Source organism: Halichoeres trimaculatus, unplaced genomic scaffold, assembly GCF_033239565.1.
Source record: "Halichoeres trimaculatus isolate MK-OKI-2021-1 unplaced genomic scaffold, fHalTri1.1 fHalTri1_scaffold_3, whole genome shotgun sequence".
In the NCBI taxonomy this organism is placed as follows: Eukaryota; Metazoa; Chordata; class Actinopteri; order Labriformes; family Labridae; genus Halichoeres; species Halichoeres trimaculatus.
The window spans coordinates 23,761,433-23,780,936 of record NW_027437181.1 but is presented as its reverse complement, the minus strand read 5'-3'; the positions used below and the strand labels follow the sequence as shown (position 1 = coordinate 23,780,936).

The 19,504-nt window shown below is 40.6% G+C and overlaps 1 protein-coding gene across 2 annotated transcripts in view; it reads right to left on the bottom strand.

The window, feature by feature from the left end:
* myo5aa (myosin VAa) overlaps nucleotides 1-19,504 on the bottom strand; it is a 61,866-nt gene that overhangs the window by 21,106 nt on the left and 21,256 nt on the right. For both annotated transcript variants that reach the window (XM_074667206.1, XM_074667207.1), the window contains exons 2-14: nucleotides 17,848-17,958; nucleotides 15,611-15,782; nucleotides 14,668-14,812; nucleotides 13,178-13,334; nucleotides 11,083-11,226; nucleotides 8,693-8,774; nucleotides 6,704-6,811; nucleotides 6,346-6,452; nucleotides 5,875-6,140; nucleotides 5,617-5,698; nucleotides 5,357-5,497; nucleotides 4,816-4,941; nucleotides 2,862-2,945 (exon numbers count right to left, since the gene is read on the bottom strand). In XM_074667206.1, coding sequence (XP_074523307.1) covers nucleotides 2,862-2,945; nucleotides 4,816-4,941; nucleotides 5,357-5,497; nucleotides 5,617-5,698; nucleotides 5,875-6,140; nucleotides 6,346-6,452; nucleotides 6,704-6,811; nucleotides 8,693-8,774; nucleotides 11,083-11,226; nucleotides 13,178-13,334; nucleotides 14,668-14,812; nucleotides 15,611-15,782; nucleotides 17,848-17,958 — 1,725 coding nt within the window. The remainder of the gene's footprint in view (nucleotides 1-2,861; nucleotides 2,946-4,815; nucleotides 4,942-5,356; nucleotides 5,498-5,616; nucleotides 5,699-5,874; nucleotides 6,141-6,345; nucleotides 6,453-6,703; nucleotides 6,812-8,692; nucleotides 8,775-11,082; nucleotides 11,227-13,177; nucleotides 13,335-14,667; nucleotides 14,813-15,610; nucleotides 15,783-17,847; nucleotides 17,959-19,504) is intronic.

Below are 19,504 nucleotides of genomic sequence, written 5' to 3'. Positions count from 1 at the left end.
AGCTGTGAGAGCGATAACTCCGTGCCAGAGAAAGAAAGTGAAAGAGAAAGAAAAGGATGGAAGAAAATGAAAAGGCTACAGGCGGACCAGCGTTGTAAGAACGCCTGTGTTTACCTTCTGCTGGCAGGGAAGGGTTGTCATGATGAGGACAGAGTCAAACATACATGGACAACATATGGAGACAGCGACAAAAAGAAACACAGATGACATTAAAAGGAAACCCAAACCTCCATCTCAAGTTCAAAATTATTATTAACTAATCAAAGCCTCTACAATACATCATTCATTTATCAAACAAAAAAAGACGCAACCAGGCAGACTGATGGACAAGTTCAAACGAATGAGGAAAACAGGATGGGGTGATGATGACTTTTCCAATGAGCACCCTGTGATGATCTGTCCTCATGAAGTCAAAACACGTCTCTGGTAAGAAAACAGCAACTCTGTGTAATTTCATTTGCTGTTATTTCTGTTTCAGCTCCAGAATCCAGTGCATGATGGGAAATCTAATCAGCATCTTTGCATCAGACATTTCTTGAGTGCATTGTATTGATCAGAGTTGCAGGCAGACATCAACATGAGTGTGAGACTCCAGTCACAGGTCTCAGCAATGGAGGTAGAATAGAGCTCTGTTTAATGGGATACACATGGAATTCAGTTCTTTTCTAAGATCGTTTTATCAATAAGAAATGTTTATGTAATATAAAGTATTTAACCGAAAGGTTGTTAACCAGGGTTTTTCTTTACTGTCTTTTAAAGCACTGAAACTTTAGGAAACTACATCCTGTCCTTCCTGTATCTATCATCTGTCAGCTAAAGTGATATTAAGTGTGTCAGAGAATCATCTTCCTAATTCCTTTATTTATTTACAGGCCATAACAAAAAAACAAAACCAGCCACCGTGCCTCATCCAGCGGATGTTCTACTTGCTCTGTTACCACATTTTACATGTTAAAGTGTTACACGGTGATGCACTTAAAACGTCTGTCAGTCTAGGCAAACAATCAGGAGTCTAAAATAATGTTTCAATAATCCTCTGACATGAATCCTCTAATAGGAAATATCTCATGGTCAGAATTGAGACTGAAACACTCCCTTGCTCACCCTCCAGATCCGATTCCAGAGATGACGGTGGCCACAGGGACAAAAAAGCTCCTGCAATGCACAACACATATGGTCCTCCTTTGTCATGTTTTAGGCTAAGCTTATATTTTGAAACACATGGTACACTTTCTACTTTTCCTGTCGTAACTCACGGAATACAAAAATAAGTTTGTTACTGATTTATCTCTTCTGTATAAACATGGCAGTGCAAGATGGTGGCCACTGTGGCATCAGATCAGCTCGTGTTGATGCAAAAGGCAGTTAAAGGCCAACTGAAGCAAACTTGGGACACATGATATTCCATATCTACCAAGTCTGTTCTGCTAGATACCACTAAACAGCGCATACTGCACCTTTAATGCAGATAAAAAAAGTGTAGGAGTGTAGGAATCCTGCAGCTACAAAAAGTGCAGGATTCCTACATGGACAAAATGGACAGTGTTTGGTATCAAAAAATACTTCAGTGCTAAATTTTTGATTACTTTTAGTAGAATTTGAGACTTAGGGAAACAATCAGGAAGTTGGATTGCATGCGACCTTGCACACACACTGGCATTTCTCCACACACACCACATTGTAATGGGATAAGCTTGGCAGAGAAGTCAAATGAAATTTAATTAGACTAAATCTCATTAAGAGCTCATTACCATTTAATCCCACTTGTTTAAGTCTTCCTGATTTCCATGGCAACATTCCCACTAAGTCTGTGAGTGTATGTGTGTGTGTGTGTGTGTGTGTGTGTGTGTGTGTGTGTGTGTGTGTGTGTGTCTGTGTGTGTCTGTGTGTGTGTGTGTGTGTGTGTGTGTGTGTGTGTGTGTGTGAGCATGTGTGTGAGCGTGTGTGTATGTGTATGATAAGTGGTTGCGTTAGAGGTTAGGAGCAGACAGTATTTGAACCCTTACCCAGTTCTGCTTTTGTTGAGGTCTATAAAAGAACAGTCGAAGGTCACTGTGAGACTTTTGGACAAATACTCTAAACCAAAGTCTGTGTGTGTTTGTGTGTGTGTGTGTGTGTGTGTAGGAGCAGTGAGGATTTAAAGGTTTAAGCCCCTTGACTGAAAACAGGTTTCACAAACTTATCATGAATCAAGCAGTAAACAGAGCCCAAACACACACACGCACGCACGCACGCACTCACGCACGCACGCACGGTGTTGACTGGGATGTGATGAGACTAATCAAGGCTCAGTAACATGTGCCATAGAAGTGTGTTTGTAGATGTCCAGTTGGTCAGCAATTTATTAGAACTTAGACAATATTTATTCTAAAAACAAAGAATTAAAAAATGGGACAATGCTACATTCTCTTACATATGTCTATGGTAAATTCATATTTCCTTTGAGCCCAGACTGCATTTGTCAAGAAAATCCAGATTAAATGCTTAAAATATTTTAAAAGTGCAGACAGTATTTTTATTGTTAGTGTGTGAGTGAACTTGGCTTTTGAGTTAAAATTTCAGTTTAAAATGTTTCATGATGGAGTGCTGGGCCTCACAGCTTGCTTTAACACTACCCACACATGGCCACTGGGGGGCGCTGCATCCTGATCATGGAGGTATCATGTTGAGTCTGTAAACAAAAGCTTATTTTTTCCTCCTGGAGCAGGTGTCGCTGCTCTCTATGTGTTGCTGGCTTCTTGGCTTCACAGTACAATGACTGGGCATTGATCTCTGTGCATGCGTGCTGCTGAGGCTGACTGTGAACGGTGTAATGATGTTTTCTGTTAGTGTGTGTGTGTGTGTGCGTGTGCACTACTCACCTTGCTGGCCTTCAGCACATTGATCTGTTCTTCGTTTACTGTGTCCTTGTTTTTCTCCAGGAAACCGTCACATTGGTATTCCACCTGTGCGAAAAGCACATCACGGTTAGCTTTACATGAAGAGTTAGGATTTTTCAAGTCCTTTAAAACAGGGGTTCTCAAACTTTTTAGACCGTGGACCCCTTTCGGGTGACACATTTGTCCAAGGACCCTCTCATTCTCGTAACATTAATTAGCACAATATTAATACATCATTTTTACTTTCCAAGTAATTCACTTTAGAAACCTTGAGAAAATGTTGGCTCCAATGTGCTTTTTGTTTTGAGGTTTTTTTCTATCGTTGGGCACAATGAAGTGATAGACAGGTCATGACCACATCAGAATTAATCCCATGACAGAAAAGTAATTTGGGCGGAAGTATTGGAAGAGATCCCACTTTGTTGACATGCTTTTTTAGTGAAACAGCACACTTCTACAATTTTTAAAAAAATTATTCCGTGGACTCGGGAACCTGGGATCCAACTTTGAGAACCACACAGTTCAATATTGTTTAAAGATCCTTTATGTCATTAACTTTAAATTTCTTGAAGTGGTAAGTGTGACCCTTTACTTTCTGATCATTCTTTTATGAAATGTGGGGCGTGGACACTTTCATGTTGTGTTATCAACATGTTCCAGAGCGCTGTTTCCTTTCACTGATGTTTGAAGAAATACAGTATGAAAAGTAAGCAGCCAAAACATAATGATCCAGACCGCGTCTGTTCACATCGTTCACCCTATGTTGAATACACATAACCATGTTTTTACATTCACATTTTTTGAGGGATACAGCCATGACATTTCTGTATGGGGAAAAATATGTGCAGCACTTTCATTTTTTAGGATTTATTGCACTTTTAAGAATTAAGTTAGTTAGCCTGAACAGAAGTATTTACATTTTATTGAAAGTTTAAAAAAATTAAAGATATTCTATGGAAGACTTGGTATGATAATAAGTCATAAGTAGGGGTGCACAGATCACAATTTTCTGGCTGATCACCGATCTGTAAAAAGCCTGACCTGCCGATACCAATTTTTACTTTTTATTTTTTTATAACTGACAGCATATACCTTCAATGTTCCAATCTTATTTTATTGAAAATCATTGAACAATACCTGTGAAACAATAAAATCTTTATGTTTTAACTTAAACAACCAATTAAGTGTCTTGATTTTTAGGCCTCAGAGCAAAAAGCAACAATGGCTAACTGTCAGACCTTCCCGGAGGAATATAAGATCAGTTTCATATGTAAAGGTGGGCCGATCCCTGATCTCTAATCTCTGATCACCGATCCCCCAAGTTAAGGAAATCGGCATGGATCGATCGTTGCATGTCTAGTCATAAGGGGTTAAAAGAGGACAATTAACAATAAACAGAACTTTGGATCATTTTTAGATGCCAGCTAATTCAGCTTTATTTCTTCAATTTCCACTTTAGATGTTAGAAATGTTTCTGAGGATCCTGTTTCAACATTTAGGCTGCCTCTTGGGAGAGCATGCATTAGTCTTTGACCCTTTTTATCTGTAACTTTATTGTGAGGATCTAAAAACAGATGAAACTAACACTGCACCATCCAGCACCTCATTACAAGACGTGAAACCCAAATAGCCAAAGAGGTCCACCCCGCACAAACAAACACACATACTGTAAACACTTCAATGCTTAAGTACATTTCTCTGTGAAGACAATAACAAAAAAGTCATCAGTCCTCCAGCCATCCTAAAAATATCTCAGCTCTGCAGCAGTCCCTGTGCTCCATCTGCTGCTAAATTTTGCTTATAATGCTTAAGAGGCACAATGTAAAACACTGCATCAAACTTTATTATCATTGCTTTTACAGCTTAATAATTAACTCAGTTTGACAAAGACGCTCACGCAGGGGCAAACAGCTAAACAAACGTCAGTCAAGCCCACCTTGTCAGCAAAGTGCTGGATGATGAAGGCGCGGTTGGACATGCGTGGCTTCTCAAAGAGGGAGCAGGTCTTCAGGTGGGTGTTGTAGAGTTTCTGAGCCCATGAGTCATCTGAACCTTTGGGCATCTGGAACGAGAAACAAACTATTAGTGAAAAAATACAAAACCATCTGTCTCTGAACATAGTCAGAGACATGAGGAGGACGTACATTTTAAGTATTTAAAAGGATCTTTGTATTGGATGATATTAATGTGCTGCTTTTTTCTGATTGCAGAGAAAAAAAGTGTTTGATTTCTCTCCACCAAGAAGCCAAACTAAATCTCCTGTGTGAGTGTGAATCATCTTGCAGCAATGTTAGCTCTGTAGACCACCTTAAAAGTCACTAGTTTGTGAAATGACAGAGGAGTGTTAAAGGGAGGTTTGTAAGGTGCAGATGTTCCAGATAGAAGAAACATCTTTATCCGACAAAGGACGTTAACGTTTGCTGATTACTTATTTATTTTCCAAACCACAAGGGCATAATGTATTATATAGAAAGTACCTTGCACTCCTCGTCCAGAAGGTCCAGGATGCCCATCTTGGCCTCTATGAGGTTGATGCAGGGCTGATTGTCGTAGAAGTCTATAAGAGTCCAGGGAATCTGCTCTTTCATGTACTCCTCCTGCTCCAGCTTGAACACATGCTGCCAACACACACAGCCACAAACAAACAGGTTGAGAAAAAAAGAAAATATACATATATACCTTTTAACATCTGGAAAATATAATTTGGGATCTAAAAGTTGGGAGAGAAGCTGCTCACCATGTTGAACTGCTGCTGGAGTTTTTCATTAGCGTAGTTTATGCAGAACTGCTCAAAGCTGTTGATCTCAAATGTCTCAAACCTTTAGAGAAAAAACAGAGAAGTCAACCAGCTGGATAAAAATCTATTATTTAGTATCTGGCATCAAAAACAGGGCGAATAAGTCTACTGCCTCTTTCACATGTAACCTAAAATCTTTCATGCCATGGTATCACAGTTTGCTGAAAGGTTTTCTAGCTTTCCGTTGCAGTGACGCACCCGTAGATGTCGAGGACCCCGATGAACGAGTGCTGCTTAACGTTGGTGATCAGGGCTTTGTTAACATGCTCCACAATCCAGTTGAAGAGTTTGGCGTAGATGTGTTTGGACAACGCGTCCCGGGCATTGGTGGCCTGAAGGCGAGGGAGGGTCTTGACATACGTCTCTGTGGCTGTCTTCAGCTTCCTGTGACACAGCCACTGAGTCATGTCTTGATAGGACACGCCCACCAAGTCACAGAACGCTGTCAGGTGGCGATTATTCGGCTACAAGAAAAAGAGAGATTTATACTAACAGCAGTAGAGGGACAAGAATGTGAAGGTAAAGGATTGATTTCTTAATTTGGAGTCCTAAACTAGATGAATAAAAAAGTAACAAGTTCCAACTTCAGATCTAAAGCTGCTGCTTTCATTCAGTCTGTTTAACATTTTAACATGACAGTGAATGCTGTCGAACAAATATTTCTCTCACAGGAATGACGCTGCTGTCTGAGTCTCTGTCCTTTATCTCCACGTTTCCCAAGTGAAGAATAGCGGCCAGAACTTGAAACAACCCCATCTGATAGGTCTCATTGATACCTGCAGAGGAGGAGCATGCAAAAAGACACAGACACTCTGGTCATCGTAGAGTCCCATCATGTCAACCACGATTTTCACTCAATTATATTATTATAGTTCTCAAGACAAAGAAGTACAAAAGTACACAGTGTTTTTTCAGTTGTTACTTTAACTTGATTTAGTTGTTATTGTACATCTTGTAATGACGTGAAGCTCTTTCAGATTATTTGATGGAGTACATCTTCATAGATATGTTCTGGTGCAAATGTTACCGAGCAGAGTGAAAGCATGGCGAGTGGTGCAGAGCTCCTTTGTGTCATCCACACCGTCAATAACCGGGCTGCGGCCCTGTCTGGTGTACACAAAATCGTTTGCACTGCCTGAGAGGAGAAAGAGAGGGGGTAAATGAAATCAACGAACATGCTGAGTGTGCAGTTTCACATTGTGCAACTTTGGAGAAACTGCGTTATACTGCCTGAAGACAGGTTGAATAATTCTCAGTGAGGGCCTAGAATAGCTGTGAATATAACTAAAAAAGCTTCAACAGAACTGATAACAACACCAAATATACCTATCAGGTCAGCCAAATAAAATATCATGCAAGCACTGATGGATTGAAAAGATTAAATCAGTGGTTTCAGAGACAGGAAATAAAACACCAGTGTTTTCTTAAAGTGTCACTCCAGGTAAATCATGATGTCTTATTTAAGAATGGTTGGAAGTGATCTGCTGAGACAGGAAATCAAATTGTAATCAAAGTGATGTGAACTCTGTCAGCAGACAGACAGTTTGACGCCTGTAGTTGGTTGAACAGAGCGTTCAGGTTTCCGAGAAAAGACTAAAACCAAGAACACTTGTGTGTAAGAACGGTGTTAGTTTAACTTTCACACAATCAGAGTCTTTATTCACACTTCACACTGGATTAAGGCATGGCCTGTTGCATAGCAACAAAGAGAATTAAGATGACTGTGACAACTAGTCATTAAGTAAGTCAGGAAGTCAGCTGCATGTGTGTAAGCCTGTGTGTGTTTGTGTGTGTAATGACTTGGATGAGCAGGTGCAGGTCCACAGTAGGAGAGCTCTGCTGGAGAGCCTGTTTGTGCCAGAGTGTCAATGAATCCAAATCTGATATCTGGCAAAGCTCTTCACACACCGTGAGGAAGTTATTCTTTTAGACATTTATGTGAAACGGTGGAATGTTTGTGAAGGTGCAGGTTGTGAGCTGGGTCAGCGCAGAGTCAGTTCCAGCAGATGCTGCTGTAAAGAATGATGATTTAATCATATGAGCAAGCCTGACTCCACACACAGTATTAAACTTGAGAGAAAGTAAAACAAATCTAAGAGATGGTAGTGAAGGAAAGAAGCAATTAATGTTGCCATACTAAGAAATGACACTTTGTTACAGAGATCACGACTCCACCTCATCGTGTGTAAGTGTCAATAAATCAGGCTGAATGTGTGGCTGCTTCCACTATTACTGAAACCAACATGACTTAGCTGCAATGCACTTTTGAACACAGCAACCCAAAATATAAGCATATAATATGATAACAGCTGATGCATTAAACTACAATTTTTAATCTCAAGTCTTCAGTGACTTCTGTAGAAACATTTATTTCCCCTTATAGTGATGGCAGTTCTGTAAGCATGATCATCTTAAAAACTTCCAGGATTGCAAAAAGTTTGAAGAAGCTTTCCAGAATTTCTGCAACAGGTTTTCTGTCTACTTCTGCCATTTTCTCTCTTTTTGCGCTGTAACAGTGCCTGTATTTGTTGAATATTAAACCACAGCAAAGGCATGAACAGCTGTATTGGATCTGAGATTCTGAGTCACTAAACTGGTCCTTGATTCTGACTGTCTCTTTCGAGGAGTCCAATCTACCAAACCTTGAAGCTATAAAACCTGGTGTTGACAAAATGGTTTAACTCTCTTGTTATAAGTAAGTTCTGGATCTTAGTCACAGCAGGTAATGGTGGGTGGAGGTGGGGGGCTGGATTATCAGTGAAACTTGATTTACTTCTTGTTTGGATGAGACAGTGACTCACTAATATGAAGAATATTCAGTGTATTCATTGCTGAATCTACATGACACTCATTGAGCTTTTTATTTTGGTCAGGAAAAATGCTGAGTTGCTCTTTTCGTGTAATACAGAGGGTATTTTTTGTTACTGCACATATTACTAATATAAAGGTTACAGGTGTAATCTGTAGTGCTCAACTGTGCAGCCCTGGGTGTGTCTTGTGTGTGTGTGTGACTTACTCAGCTTTAGATTCTTGAACTCAGGCAGATGAGCTGATGCACAGAGCTGATAGAAGATATGATAATTCCTTTCCTCGTCCGCCTGAAAGAAAGCATGAAGATAACTGAGGAATGAAGGAAAAGCTTAACGTAAGCCTCAAAATGCTGGCATAAGGGGCCCTGCTCATATTCAGTACTATGGGACATATTCTATCACCTTACATTCATGCAGAAAAAAATCAACTGTGTCTGCATGAACATATGATTGCGCTTTATGATTATACGGTTGACGAGATTAACATCTGGAAGCTCCACTAAAGAGGCTTGTGATGGTGCTAAAAGGCATTTCAACAGATGTTATTGAACCATTTGAGATATATTTTTATTCCAAAAACACATAATGGGCCTCTACAGAGATATCCTTCAAAACACTGATAAAGCAATACACTGTCACACTTGGCTGTCCTACATAGCTACTGCTTGATACCTTAGTTCAAACACACACACACCTTCGAATGGGTGTTACCAAGGAGGGCCAAGCATGTGAAAAATGTGAGGAGGAAGAGTGTCCACGCTTCTCTGCCAACATCCTCATTCCGTAAGAGTGTTGTCTGTGACGGCGGTTTGTGTGCACTCGTCTACATGTGTGTGCAGAGTTATAACATCCCCTTTCTTTATCTAAAACACAGCCGTACTGGCTCCATCAGGGAGCAAATACACTCGCTGAATATACAATAAAGTTACATAAGAGAAAAGTGAGTCAGCTCTATCTCAACAGAATCTAGATTTGAGCTGTCATGCTTGTTAAACATGCACTGATCTGACTTCTCTGAGTCTTTGTGGTGATTTAAAGAGTGTGAGAGAAAAGGATTCAGGCAGGAGAGGACACACGAAAGGGAAGGGGAGAGGAATGCCATGCTGTAACCCAGAGTGACAGATGGATTCTTTGTTGAGTTTGGGTGTACTTTGTTTTGTCCTTCTTGTAACTGTGGAGAAGGAAGTTATCTTCAATACCAGAGGACACCATAGTCAGACTGACACCTGGGATTGTACGAGTTATTTAACAAGTTCCACTACTGATTGCTCAGGTGCAGGTGTGTGTGATTCCTGTGTGACTGGCTGACTAAACTCTTCCTTCCTGGTGAGGACCTCATGCTTAAGAAAAGCTCTAAATGTCTGATTGTAAGCACGCTGCAGAAGACCAGTGTAAGATTAAGTCTGTGTTACTGTTTCAGAGAGCTGATAATCCTTAAAAAGAAAGAAAAAAGAAATTTGAACATGTTGAGGGATCCAAAAGAGTATAGATTACTTTTGATATTTCTCCCTTTATTTCATAGTGAATGTGAAAAAGAAGTGGTCATGACATGCTACAATGACTCCCTCACTGGAATCAAATGGGATATTAGGTTTGTACTTTTACCGAAAGGTGCTTTAATACCAACATGTAAAACAGAAAGTTATCTCTCTGCAGTTGGATAAAAGTCTATTTTCCTGGCAAAAACTCACAGATCCTGGCTCATACACAATTATTCTGATGCTAGCCAAAAAACACTCCTGAATGTGTCACAATAACCCATAAATTCCACTGCACACGCCGCACAGCGCCATGCAAACATACCGCAAAGCATTTAGCTCCCATTGTAATCTATCAGGCAAATTTCACTGCACGCGCTGCTGAAGCGCCGGCGCACGCCAAGGCACAAGAAATACGCTTCAGGTCTGTTTTCTACGCGGCAGCTACCAAACTTCGTAAATTCACTGTTGATAAGAAAGCACTAGACAGGAAGTCACCATGTGAAGGACCAGGAAGATTCAAAATAAAACACAATGCACAAACTCTCAAACGTAAATTTCCCCAATATGTTATAAATACATCACATCTGAAGGCACATGCATCAGGTAAACAGTCGGTCAGAGGGTCCCAGACGCAACACTGCCCCATGGATGAAGAGAAGCTGATCTTGGAAGTGGAGAAGTTCAACACTCTGTATGATCCCAAACATCCGCTTTATAAGGATACAGGCAGCAAGGACAAGGTATGGACTAACACATCAAAAGTTATGGGAGTGGATGGTGATAGTTCACACGAGGGCCTGTGACTCTCTGAGGACCAGCCCTCCCCCTCCGGATTGAGCGCCGCGCTGCTTCCAGTGGGGTTTGACAATGGGAGCAAGACCGTGGCGCTCCGCTGCACTTCGCGGCGCATGCGGTGGAATTTAGGGGTAAGGCTGAAAAACTTTTTTAAATACAAACATTTCAGAATGACTGCGGGACACAATAACACCACTGTGACCAACCCAATCACCACAAAAGTTCAGCCTGCTGCTACCAAAGTGGAACCTATTGTAAGTCTTGCACCTTTATTCAGTGTTTAAGTTTTGCTCAAAACTAGTGTTCAATAATGTCCTCACCTGAAACACTACTCGAGATTTCTCCAGCAGATATGTCCTCATGTTGGCGCCGATGATGCGGTAACGGTTGTCGAAACCGATCTCTATGTACTTCCCAAAGCGACTGCTGTTGTCATTTCTGGTGGTCTTTGCATTTCCAATGGCCTGCGTGACAGAGGACAAAAGAGACAACATAAAATTTAAGTACAGCAGGCAAGGTAGAAGCACATTTCTGAGCTAAGCTAAGCACACTTAGCTTCACACTTTTGTTGCTCCAAATGCCACACAAAACACCAACATATTCCAATTATAAATGGCAGTTTTTAATATTATTATTATTATTATATTGATACAAAAATAAAGAAATGAGTACATGCAGGTAATTGTCATTGCAATTAAATACTTATTTTGATATAAGACTGTATTTATTTGCTGCATTGATACCAGACGATCTCATATTTTTCTGGAAAACTTAAACCTGACTAAAGCAGATGGTTAGCTTAGCTTTGCACTGAGCTTGGATGAGGCTGCTCATTAAACTGTAAAATGTTTTAATATGTGCATATGCACATTTATTATTTAAAAGCATCATAATTTTATCATTATGCCAGCTTTTTTACCTTGTACAAAATCAGCAAAGCTTTTCCTTTGAGGTTCTCTGCTAATAATAAACAAGGCTGTTCACATATATGTGACAGATCTGCGTGAAATCAATTTTCACTCCAGTTCTCAGTCTGTCCATCTAAATTTGGCTTACGACCGGGAAACAGACCATTAATGGTTGGTCTACAGCTGACAGATCAGTAGTGTGTTTTAATGGCCTTCAGTCGCTGCACAGACAGAGGTTGGAGAAGTGGATGGGAATTTCCTGCTGAGCTACTTTGCAAATCATCTGCAGTCAGCAGCCTGAGTTCGATAGACGGCATTGATCAGTTACCCTTCAGGGAACTGTCAGCAGACGGGTGGGGCTACACACACACACACACACACACACACACACACACACACACACACACACACACACACACACACACACACACACACACACACACACACACACACACGCACGCACACACACACACACACACACACACACAAAGCGCTACACAACCAAGTAGACTTAGATAGTGTGTGAGAGCAGAGGTTCTTGCTGAGTTAAGGCCAAACACACAGTCTTTCTCTGCAGACAAGGACTCTTTCAGCAGTGTAGGTATTAAAATCTCTTCCTGCTTCAGCCAAACACATTAACACTCTCCCCTCTCTCTCCCCTTCTCTCTCTCTGTCTCTCACACACACACACACTCACATACACAGGTTTTATTCAGTTTCGCAAAGGCTGATGCAACCATCTACTTCGTATCCTGTCTCAGAGACCGAAGTGACATCACTGCAATGATATAAAGCTTTCTATTCATCCCGTCAGCTCGTCTCTGATTGGCTGAAGGTGAAAGTGTTGGCTGGGAGGACGGGAGTGATGCTAGAGGAACGGTGGGAGAGGAAAGAAGACAGGGTGGGGGATGGCAGGAGGTTGAGCAGAGAAAAAGAGGAGGGGGGGTAGTGGCATATGGGCACAGGAGAGCTCTCCAACCTCCTGTCTTTATGACTCTAGAGGAAGAAAACACAACACACACACACACACACACACAGTTAAGCATAAGAGCTGTGTTTTCACAGCAGAGTGCAGCTTTGGGCCAGAAAGACACATAGAGGGGAGGAGAAACTGAAGGTGAATGCCAGACAAGGGGAAAGCAAATGAATGAGTCAATAAAAATAGGAGACAGTGAAAGACATGTAGCTCCCAGTATTCACAGAGAAGTCTGTGACTTTATTTTAATATTTTTAAAGGAGATGGTCTAAGGATACAAGCCACCGTGTCCAAACTGACAGAAAAAAATGATGCAAGACCTCTACTTAAAGGATCTTTCACACCCACATGACCACTTTTCATCCAACAGTCACTGACTCTTGGGGAAATGTGCATCAAGTGCAAAAATCTTTCAGTAAATCTTCTGCATCCACAAGAAAACCGTGTCCTATTCTTTATCTTATATTTCAGTAAATGTTGTATCTGGGTTTCTTTGTGAGTTTGTCTCATTAGAAAACCGTCAGTCCTCACCTCCATGATGGGGTTGGAAGCCAGAACTTTCTCCTCAACGTTGGCCTCGCTTGCAGATCCACTGACTGTAGCAAAGTATCTCATGGCGTATTTGGCCGAAACTGTTTTTCCTGCTCCAGACTCCCCGCTCACAATGATCGACTGGTTCCTTTCATCCCTAAGAAATAAAACAACAACAAAAAACAATAATGTTTGTTTTGTTAGTAAGACGTGAAGATAATGCTGGTATTAAGGGTTTGACTTTAAAGGTGTTCTGATCCGGAAAAGTCTGATAATTAGAGCCCGACTTAAGCTCCTCGTGACTAGACAGTGTTGATACTTTCATCAACAAATACTTACAGCTCAGAAAAGCAGGGCAGGTGTTAAACAGAGCTTTAGAAGCCCTCTGTTTCTCAGCATGCTTTAATATCCCTGCAGGCTGCCCTTCTCGTTAACCCTTGAAGTGAGATCAAATTCTGTCATATCACCGCCATCCTCCTAGTCTGCAACCGTCATTCAGGATCTTTACACTAAAGCTCTCAAAATTTCCTCTGCTTTATTCAAACAATTTGACTTTGTCCTACAGCATCTACTCCATGAGAAGTTTGTAACTTTCTTTTTATTTTGGGCTTGTGACTACTTTCCTTTTATTTAAGACTTCCTACTGACTTGTGTTTCACTGTAATCAAGCATCAAGCTGCTGTGTCCTTTCAGCTTTCTAAGAACCCAAACAGACTGACTATTTTCTGTTTTTGTCAAGTTTATCATGTGAAACCAATTTGTGTTTCATGACGACCCCCCCTCACATGGTGATCACATTTGTTTACTGTTGAGTTTTGTACGGATTTCTAACTCTGATTGCTTTAAAGCGGCTAATTATGTTTTATTGAAAGCATAACTACTTTACTCACTCTTTACCTGTATGAAAATCTCTTCAGAGCTACATATGAGGTTTTACAGGTTGCTTCTAAATCCTGGTTTATGACAGGGGAAATTTCTGTTTCCTTATTTAGACAAGACTACATCGGAAAGTCACATTTTTAAAAGTAAAGCTCATTAAAAAAAAAAAAAAATCACATTTGCAAATATTTTTTTTCCCTCTGGTCAATGTTTATAATATTTCAAATGAGATGTAATTTGCAAGTACATGCAGGCCTTAGGTAAAACCCTATTGATCCGAATGTGGAGGAATATCTGCTGCTTATTGTGCTGGTATATATAAAATGTAAACTGAAAATGTTTGTTATTGTTGAAGAAAACTGTCAAAGAGCCCTATTAGTTTCTACCTGCAGAGAGACACGCTGTGTGTGTGTGCATGTGATTACAGGCTGAGAAACAGTGAGACCACCAGGGGACTATTTCTGTCCCAGCTTTGACCTACAAACACCCAAAGAGGCAGGGAGGGCTGAGCAACAAGACTAGAACCCAAGCTACTCAGGTAACACACAAACACACACACACACACACACACATACACAAACGCATACACACACACACACTCTTGCACAAACCTGGCCATCTGTTTGTAGGCCTCCTCTGCCACAGCAAAGATGTGTGGGTCCATGTCCCCCATGTTCTGACCGCTGTAGGCATTGATGATGTCAGTGCCGTATATCGGCAGCGTCTCATACGGGTTGATTGCCACCAGGACAATTCCTACAACAGAAAAGAAAAGCATGAGCTCACCTGCAGCCAAGCTATACAACATCAGACAGGCAACAAACTGAGATACTTCTTTTCAAAGTTAAAGGAAAGCATTACATTTCATAGAGTATACAGGGAATTACTTGAGAGTAAAACATTGAGGGACAGATCCTGTGTGGCTTCAGACACTGTGATTAGCATTATCTTGTAACAGTTCTCCAAATAATTACCAGTGTAAGGACTCAAGTTCCAGAAATGTTAACTATGTTATACTATTACTACAGATAACTCTGAGTTACTGTATGGTCAGAGGATGATTTGATTTTTTCTAAAATAGAATGTCTTGTGATAATATGTTTACTCTACATGACAGAGAGCTTCAAGGCAACACTTAACTTAGGAAGTGGAAGAGGGAAACAACTTTCAAGTGTGTACAAACACACATCTAACTCAAGCATCTGTTAGAAAAGTAATACATAAAAAACTTGATAGAAAAGGTCCCCCAGCACTGAGAGTGATGAGTGTAGTAGTGTAACTGAGTGTCTGTGATATCAGAAAAGTAAACATCTGTTCTTCTTAAAGGGGAAACTAGAACAATGCTACTTATAGGACGTCCAGATCAGCTGATACTACAATACCGTGTGATATTTTCTATTCTTTCAGTTGCAGCAAAAATCTCTACAATACAAATTTTAAAAAATCTAAAAAGGTTATGAAAAGTCAGATATCAAAGCAGTGTCTCACATGCTACATGGATGCAACTTTGAAACAACATTCAGCAGATAAACAGCATCTACAGCAGTCACCTACCGCAGTAAGTGTAGATGAGCTTGGAGTCCACAAAGCGGACTTTGAGGTTGTGCAGCACGGCTGGCTCGTGGAGGTAGCTGAGCGCTGTGAGGTCATTCTCACCCACCAGGATGTCGGGGTTTCGCAGGTAAGGCAGATTCTTCGTCTTGGGGTCCAATTTGTGCTCAAGGTTCTGGAGACCAAATGTGAGGAGTTATAACAGAGTGACAGCTCGTTACTTTGTGCATAGTCTGTGGATACAAGGCATCATTACAAGGCATCATTCGTCTGTTTGTTCCTCGTGTCAGGACTGAACTGGGTAAAAAAGCCTTCAGCTTTGCTGCTCCCTCTGCATGGAATGCTCTACAGACAGACTTTAATCTGTACAAACTCATTTCTCTTGGAGCCTTTCGTGCCATGCTGAATAGCAGACAAGAGACCATGGACCAGTGCCTGTGTTTATGAACCTGTTTTGTGAGTCACTTTTTAGCACTTTTCTTCCAAAGCACTTTGTTTATATCCTGTAATACATTTTTTTGTTTGTTTGTTTTTTTTGCGAGTCACTTTAGTATTTTTATCTTCAATTTTTATCTCCAAGTACTGTCTGTTGAAAATTAGTCTTGCATTATTGTAATGTATTTACATATTGACGTGTGTTGCTGACCTCTTGGCCAGGTCACCCTTGCAAAAGAGATCTCGATCTCGATGGGTTTTGTACCTGGTTAAATAAAGGTTAATAAATAAATAATAAAAACTACAGCCTTTCTCAAAACCAGACCTCTTTTCTATTTACAACTGTTCATGTTAAATTGACAATGGAAAAATCAACAAGTTAAGTAAAATACGTGATGTTTTCAACAGAACACCTAATAAATAATTCAGTCAGAAGAAAACAAAATAAATCAAGAGCTGAAATTAAAACATGTTCCATGATTTTTGCTTTAACCGAGAAAATACAAGGACTTTCTGTGACAGTGCATTAGTTTAGCTTAGTGCTTAAATCACAAGCCCCATGTACAGCCTGGATCGCACATCAGCTGTCTAATCATCTCTCAATAAATGTGTAAAAGCAAAAAATAAAAAAATAAAACAAAAAGTTGTCTTGACAAAGCTGATTTCCTCCAAAAAAGCATCAATCATCCTTGAGCTGCGTTTTATGTCTGTACTCACCAATCTAAGAGGGAGATACATCGCTCTTTTATCTCTAAAATCCAAAGGTGAAACGGTTTCTTCCAGGGAAACTAAAACCTAAGACATATTCCATTGAGACGCCTTTTGTAGCTGCACACCTGTTAACTCCTCGCCAGGTTTTTTGTTGTGTTCATCAAGATCTGACTGTGTGAGTGGCAGGGTCCATCTTTTAAATCATCAGTGACAGACATCCACTCCCACTTTAAGTATTTCATAAAAGAAAAACACAAATGTGTTCTCAGAAATGTCATGAGACGAGCTACTGATTCACCACGGCTGCAGAGCAGAACCAGTACTCCACCAAAGCTGTATTGTTTTAGTTTTAATCCTGTTTTTTAGTTTAATGTGAAAACTTCAGCTGGTACGCTTCACGCACATCTTCAAAAATACATACCCCATTGTTTTTCTCTCGCTAATATGCATATGACATCATGTTTGATCCAGTTAGAGGGCAGCTCTACAAATTACTTCAAATATCTTTTTAAGATCCTCAAGAGCAGCCAACTTATCTTTATTAATTAATAAAAAACGGAAAACACAGCATAAAATTTGACCCAATGTGCGACAGTATTTTAAACAAATCAATAACAACATACAGTGAACGTCTTGCGTAGCATGGCAGAAGCAGTTTTTTCTGTTTCTCTTTAAGTGTAATCTAAAGAAACTAGATTGGGGTGAAGTTTTGATCTGTTCATATTTATATATGATCATAAAAATGTTAAATCATTAGCAGAAATAAGATAAATCTTCTCTCCAGCCTCATGTTTTCATTAGCAGAAGTGCTTGTTAATGAATGCTAGAAGCAAGAACAGTGCGCTGGTGGTCGTGTGCAATCAAAGCTGAGGGTTGAGGAATTGCATCAACTACTTTACATTTTAAATGCTCCCTGGGGCAGCTTTGTAAGCAGGTCTCATTTGTGGGGAGTGTTAATGGTAAAACCAACAGCTGCTAATGAGACGGAGCCCTTTGAAGCATCTTAGGGGCAGAGACAGAGACAGAGAGAGCTGAGAGGAGACAACAAAGAGGGATAGATGGGTTGTTCTCCCTACTGTCTCTTTCATCCTTACCGTTCCATCTTCCAGCATGAGCTGCAGAGAGACGTCGCCATTTTTGTAGTCCTTGCTTAGCTCAGCAGACTTCCACACCTCCTCTGCGTCTGGGATCCACACCCGAGCACTCTGAGAGAGGAACAGAGCGGAGAGGAGTCAGAACAAGACATCGCACACTTCAGCATGTTCTTCTCTGAGTAGAACAGGAAAAGCAGACAGAGCATTTGGAGAAAAAATCATTTCGGTAACGTCTGAACGATTCCATCTAGTTCACTGCATAGGCCTCAGTTAATTATACTTTTCGTACATACTACAATTGGACATGGACCAAAGTTTGCCGCAACTCAGTTCAGTTTAACTAAACCACAAATGATAAAATGGTTCATTTTTATCATATGACTTCAAAGGAAATACAGGCCTCTAAGGATTCAACAAACTTGAAATAAACGGCCGCTTTGAATGACTGAGAAATACAGTTCTGGGTACAGCATGGTCATAACTTTAAATTCTCTCACTCACACACACACACACACACACACACATCAGCAAACACACTCACACACATAGTGCTGTATAAAACTGTCTCAGGCCTTTCAGACTTGTGACTGCAGGCGATCAGCTGATCACAGACATGTGGGAAAACAGTGATGAACACTGGCAGTCACATGGCTGAGGAATCCAGCTCACAAACGCACACATGCACCCTCGAAACCCTGACTTCAGATGGTGCAGGACATGACCAGACGACTGTGCAGTGATTAGAGGACTGGGGGAACCACAGAGTGACCTCAAAATACTGGACAGATGAGGCTGCACTGTACATGAGTGTGTGTGTGTGCGTGTGTGTATACAAGAGCACTGAAGTGATTTTCTTACAGTAGATTTAACATTACATAAGGGGGAAGATGAGAGCAAATAAAGTTAAGAGGTTTGAAGATTCAACAGAGCAGACTCCTCTGGGGTTTGTAATGGAGTTTTTATCCACATCACCTCACGCTTAAGTGTTATTTTTGTGCTGTGATCCATAATCCATGACAGAAGGGGTAAACCAAGCACTGTCACATGGAGAAGAGAGCAGCTGTGCCAAATATCAGAAATGCTGTCAAAAAGAGAAGACAGGAGACAGTCACAGGCTTACAGCACATCCTTATATGTGATGATACTTTTATACTTTTAAAACTATTACCCAGCTCTCTTGCTAATTATCTGGCTGCGTTTGGTCAGAGCCCCTCAACAACAGCTGTTCAGTTTAAATAGCAAGAGCAACATCATGGAGTAGTAAGGGATGTTAAAATACACCAACCAAAGCAGAACAAAAATAGACAAGCAACCACAAACCCTAACATGGTTTGATCTTTGACAGTGTTAAGGGACTGATGGAGAAGTCTAGTGGAGTACTAACAAGGACGAGGTCTTTACACAGATGCTTCTGTTGTAATAAGAGCACCTGTGTAATAGGAGGACTTCCGACTGTTGAATCTTAGGGAACATTATTTAACCTGCATAAATAGGGATGGGTATGGAATTAGTTTCTTTTAGGTACCGCCCAAATTCTGTCAAAAGTACCAGGTACCGATTCATGTAAATCCAAAAGGTACCATGTTTGGGTACCTGAATGCATCCTTGTGACTGTGAGGGAGTGGAAGAGTAGGTGATGTTCCGTGCTGGACATTAA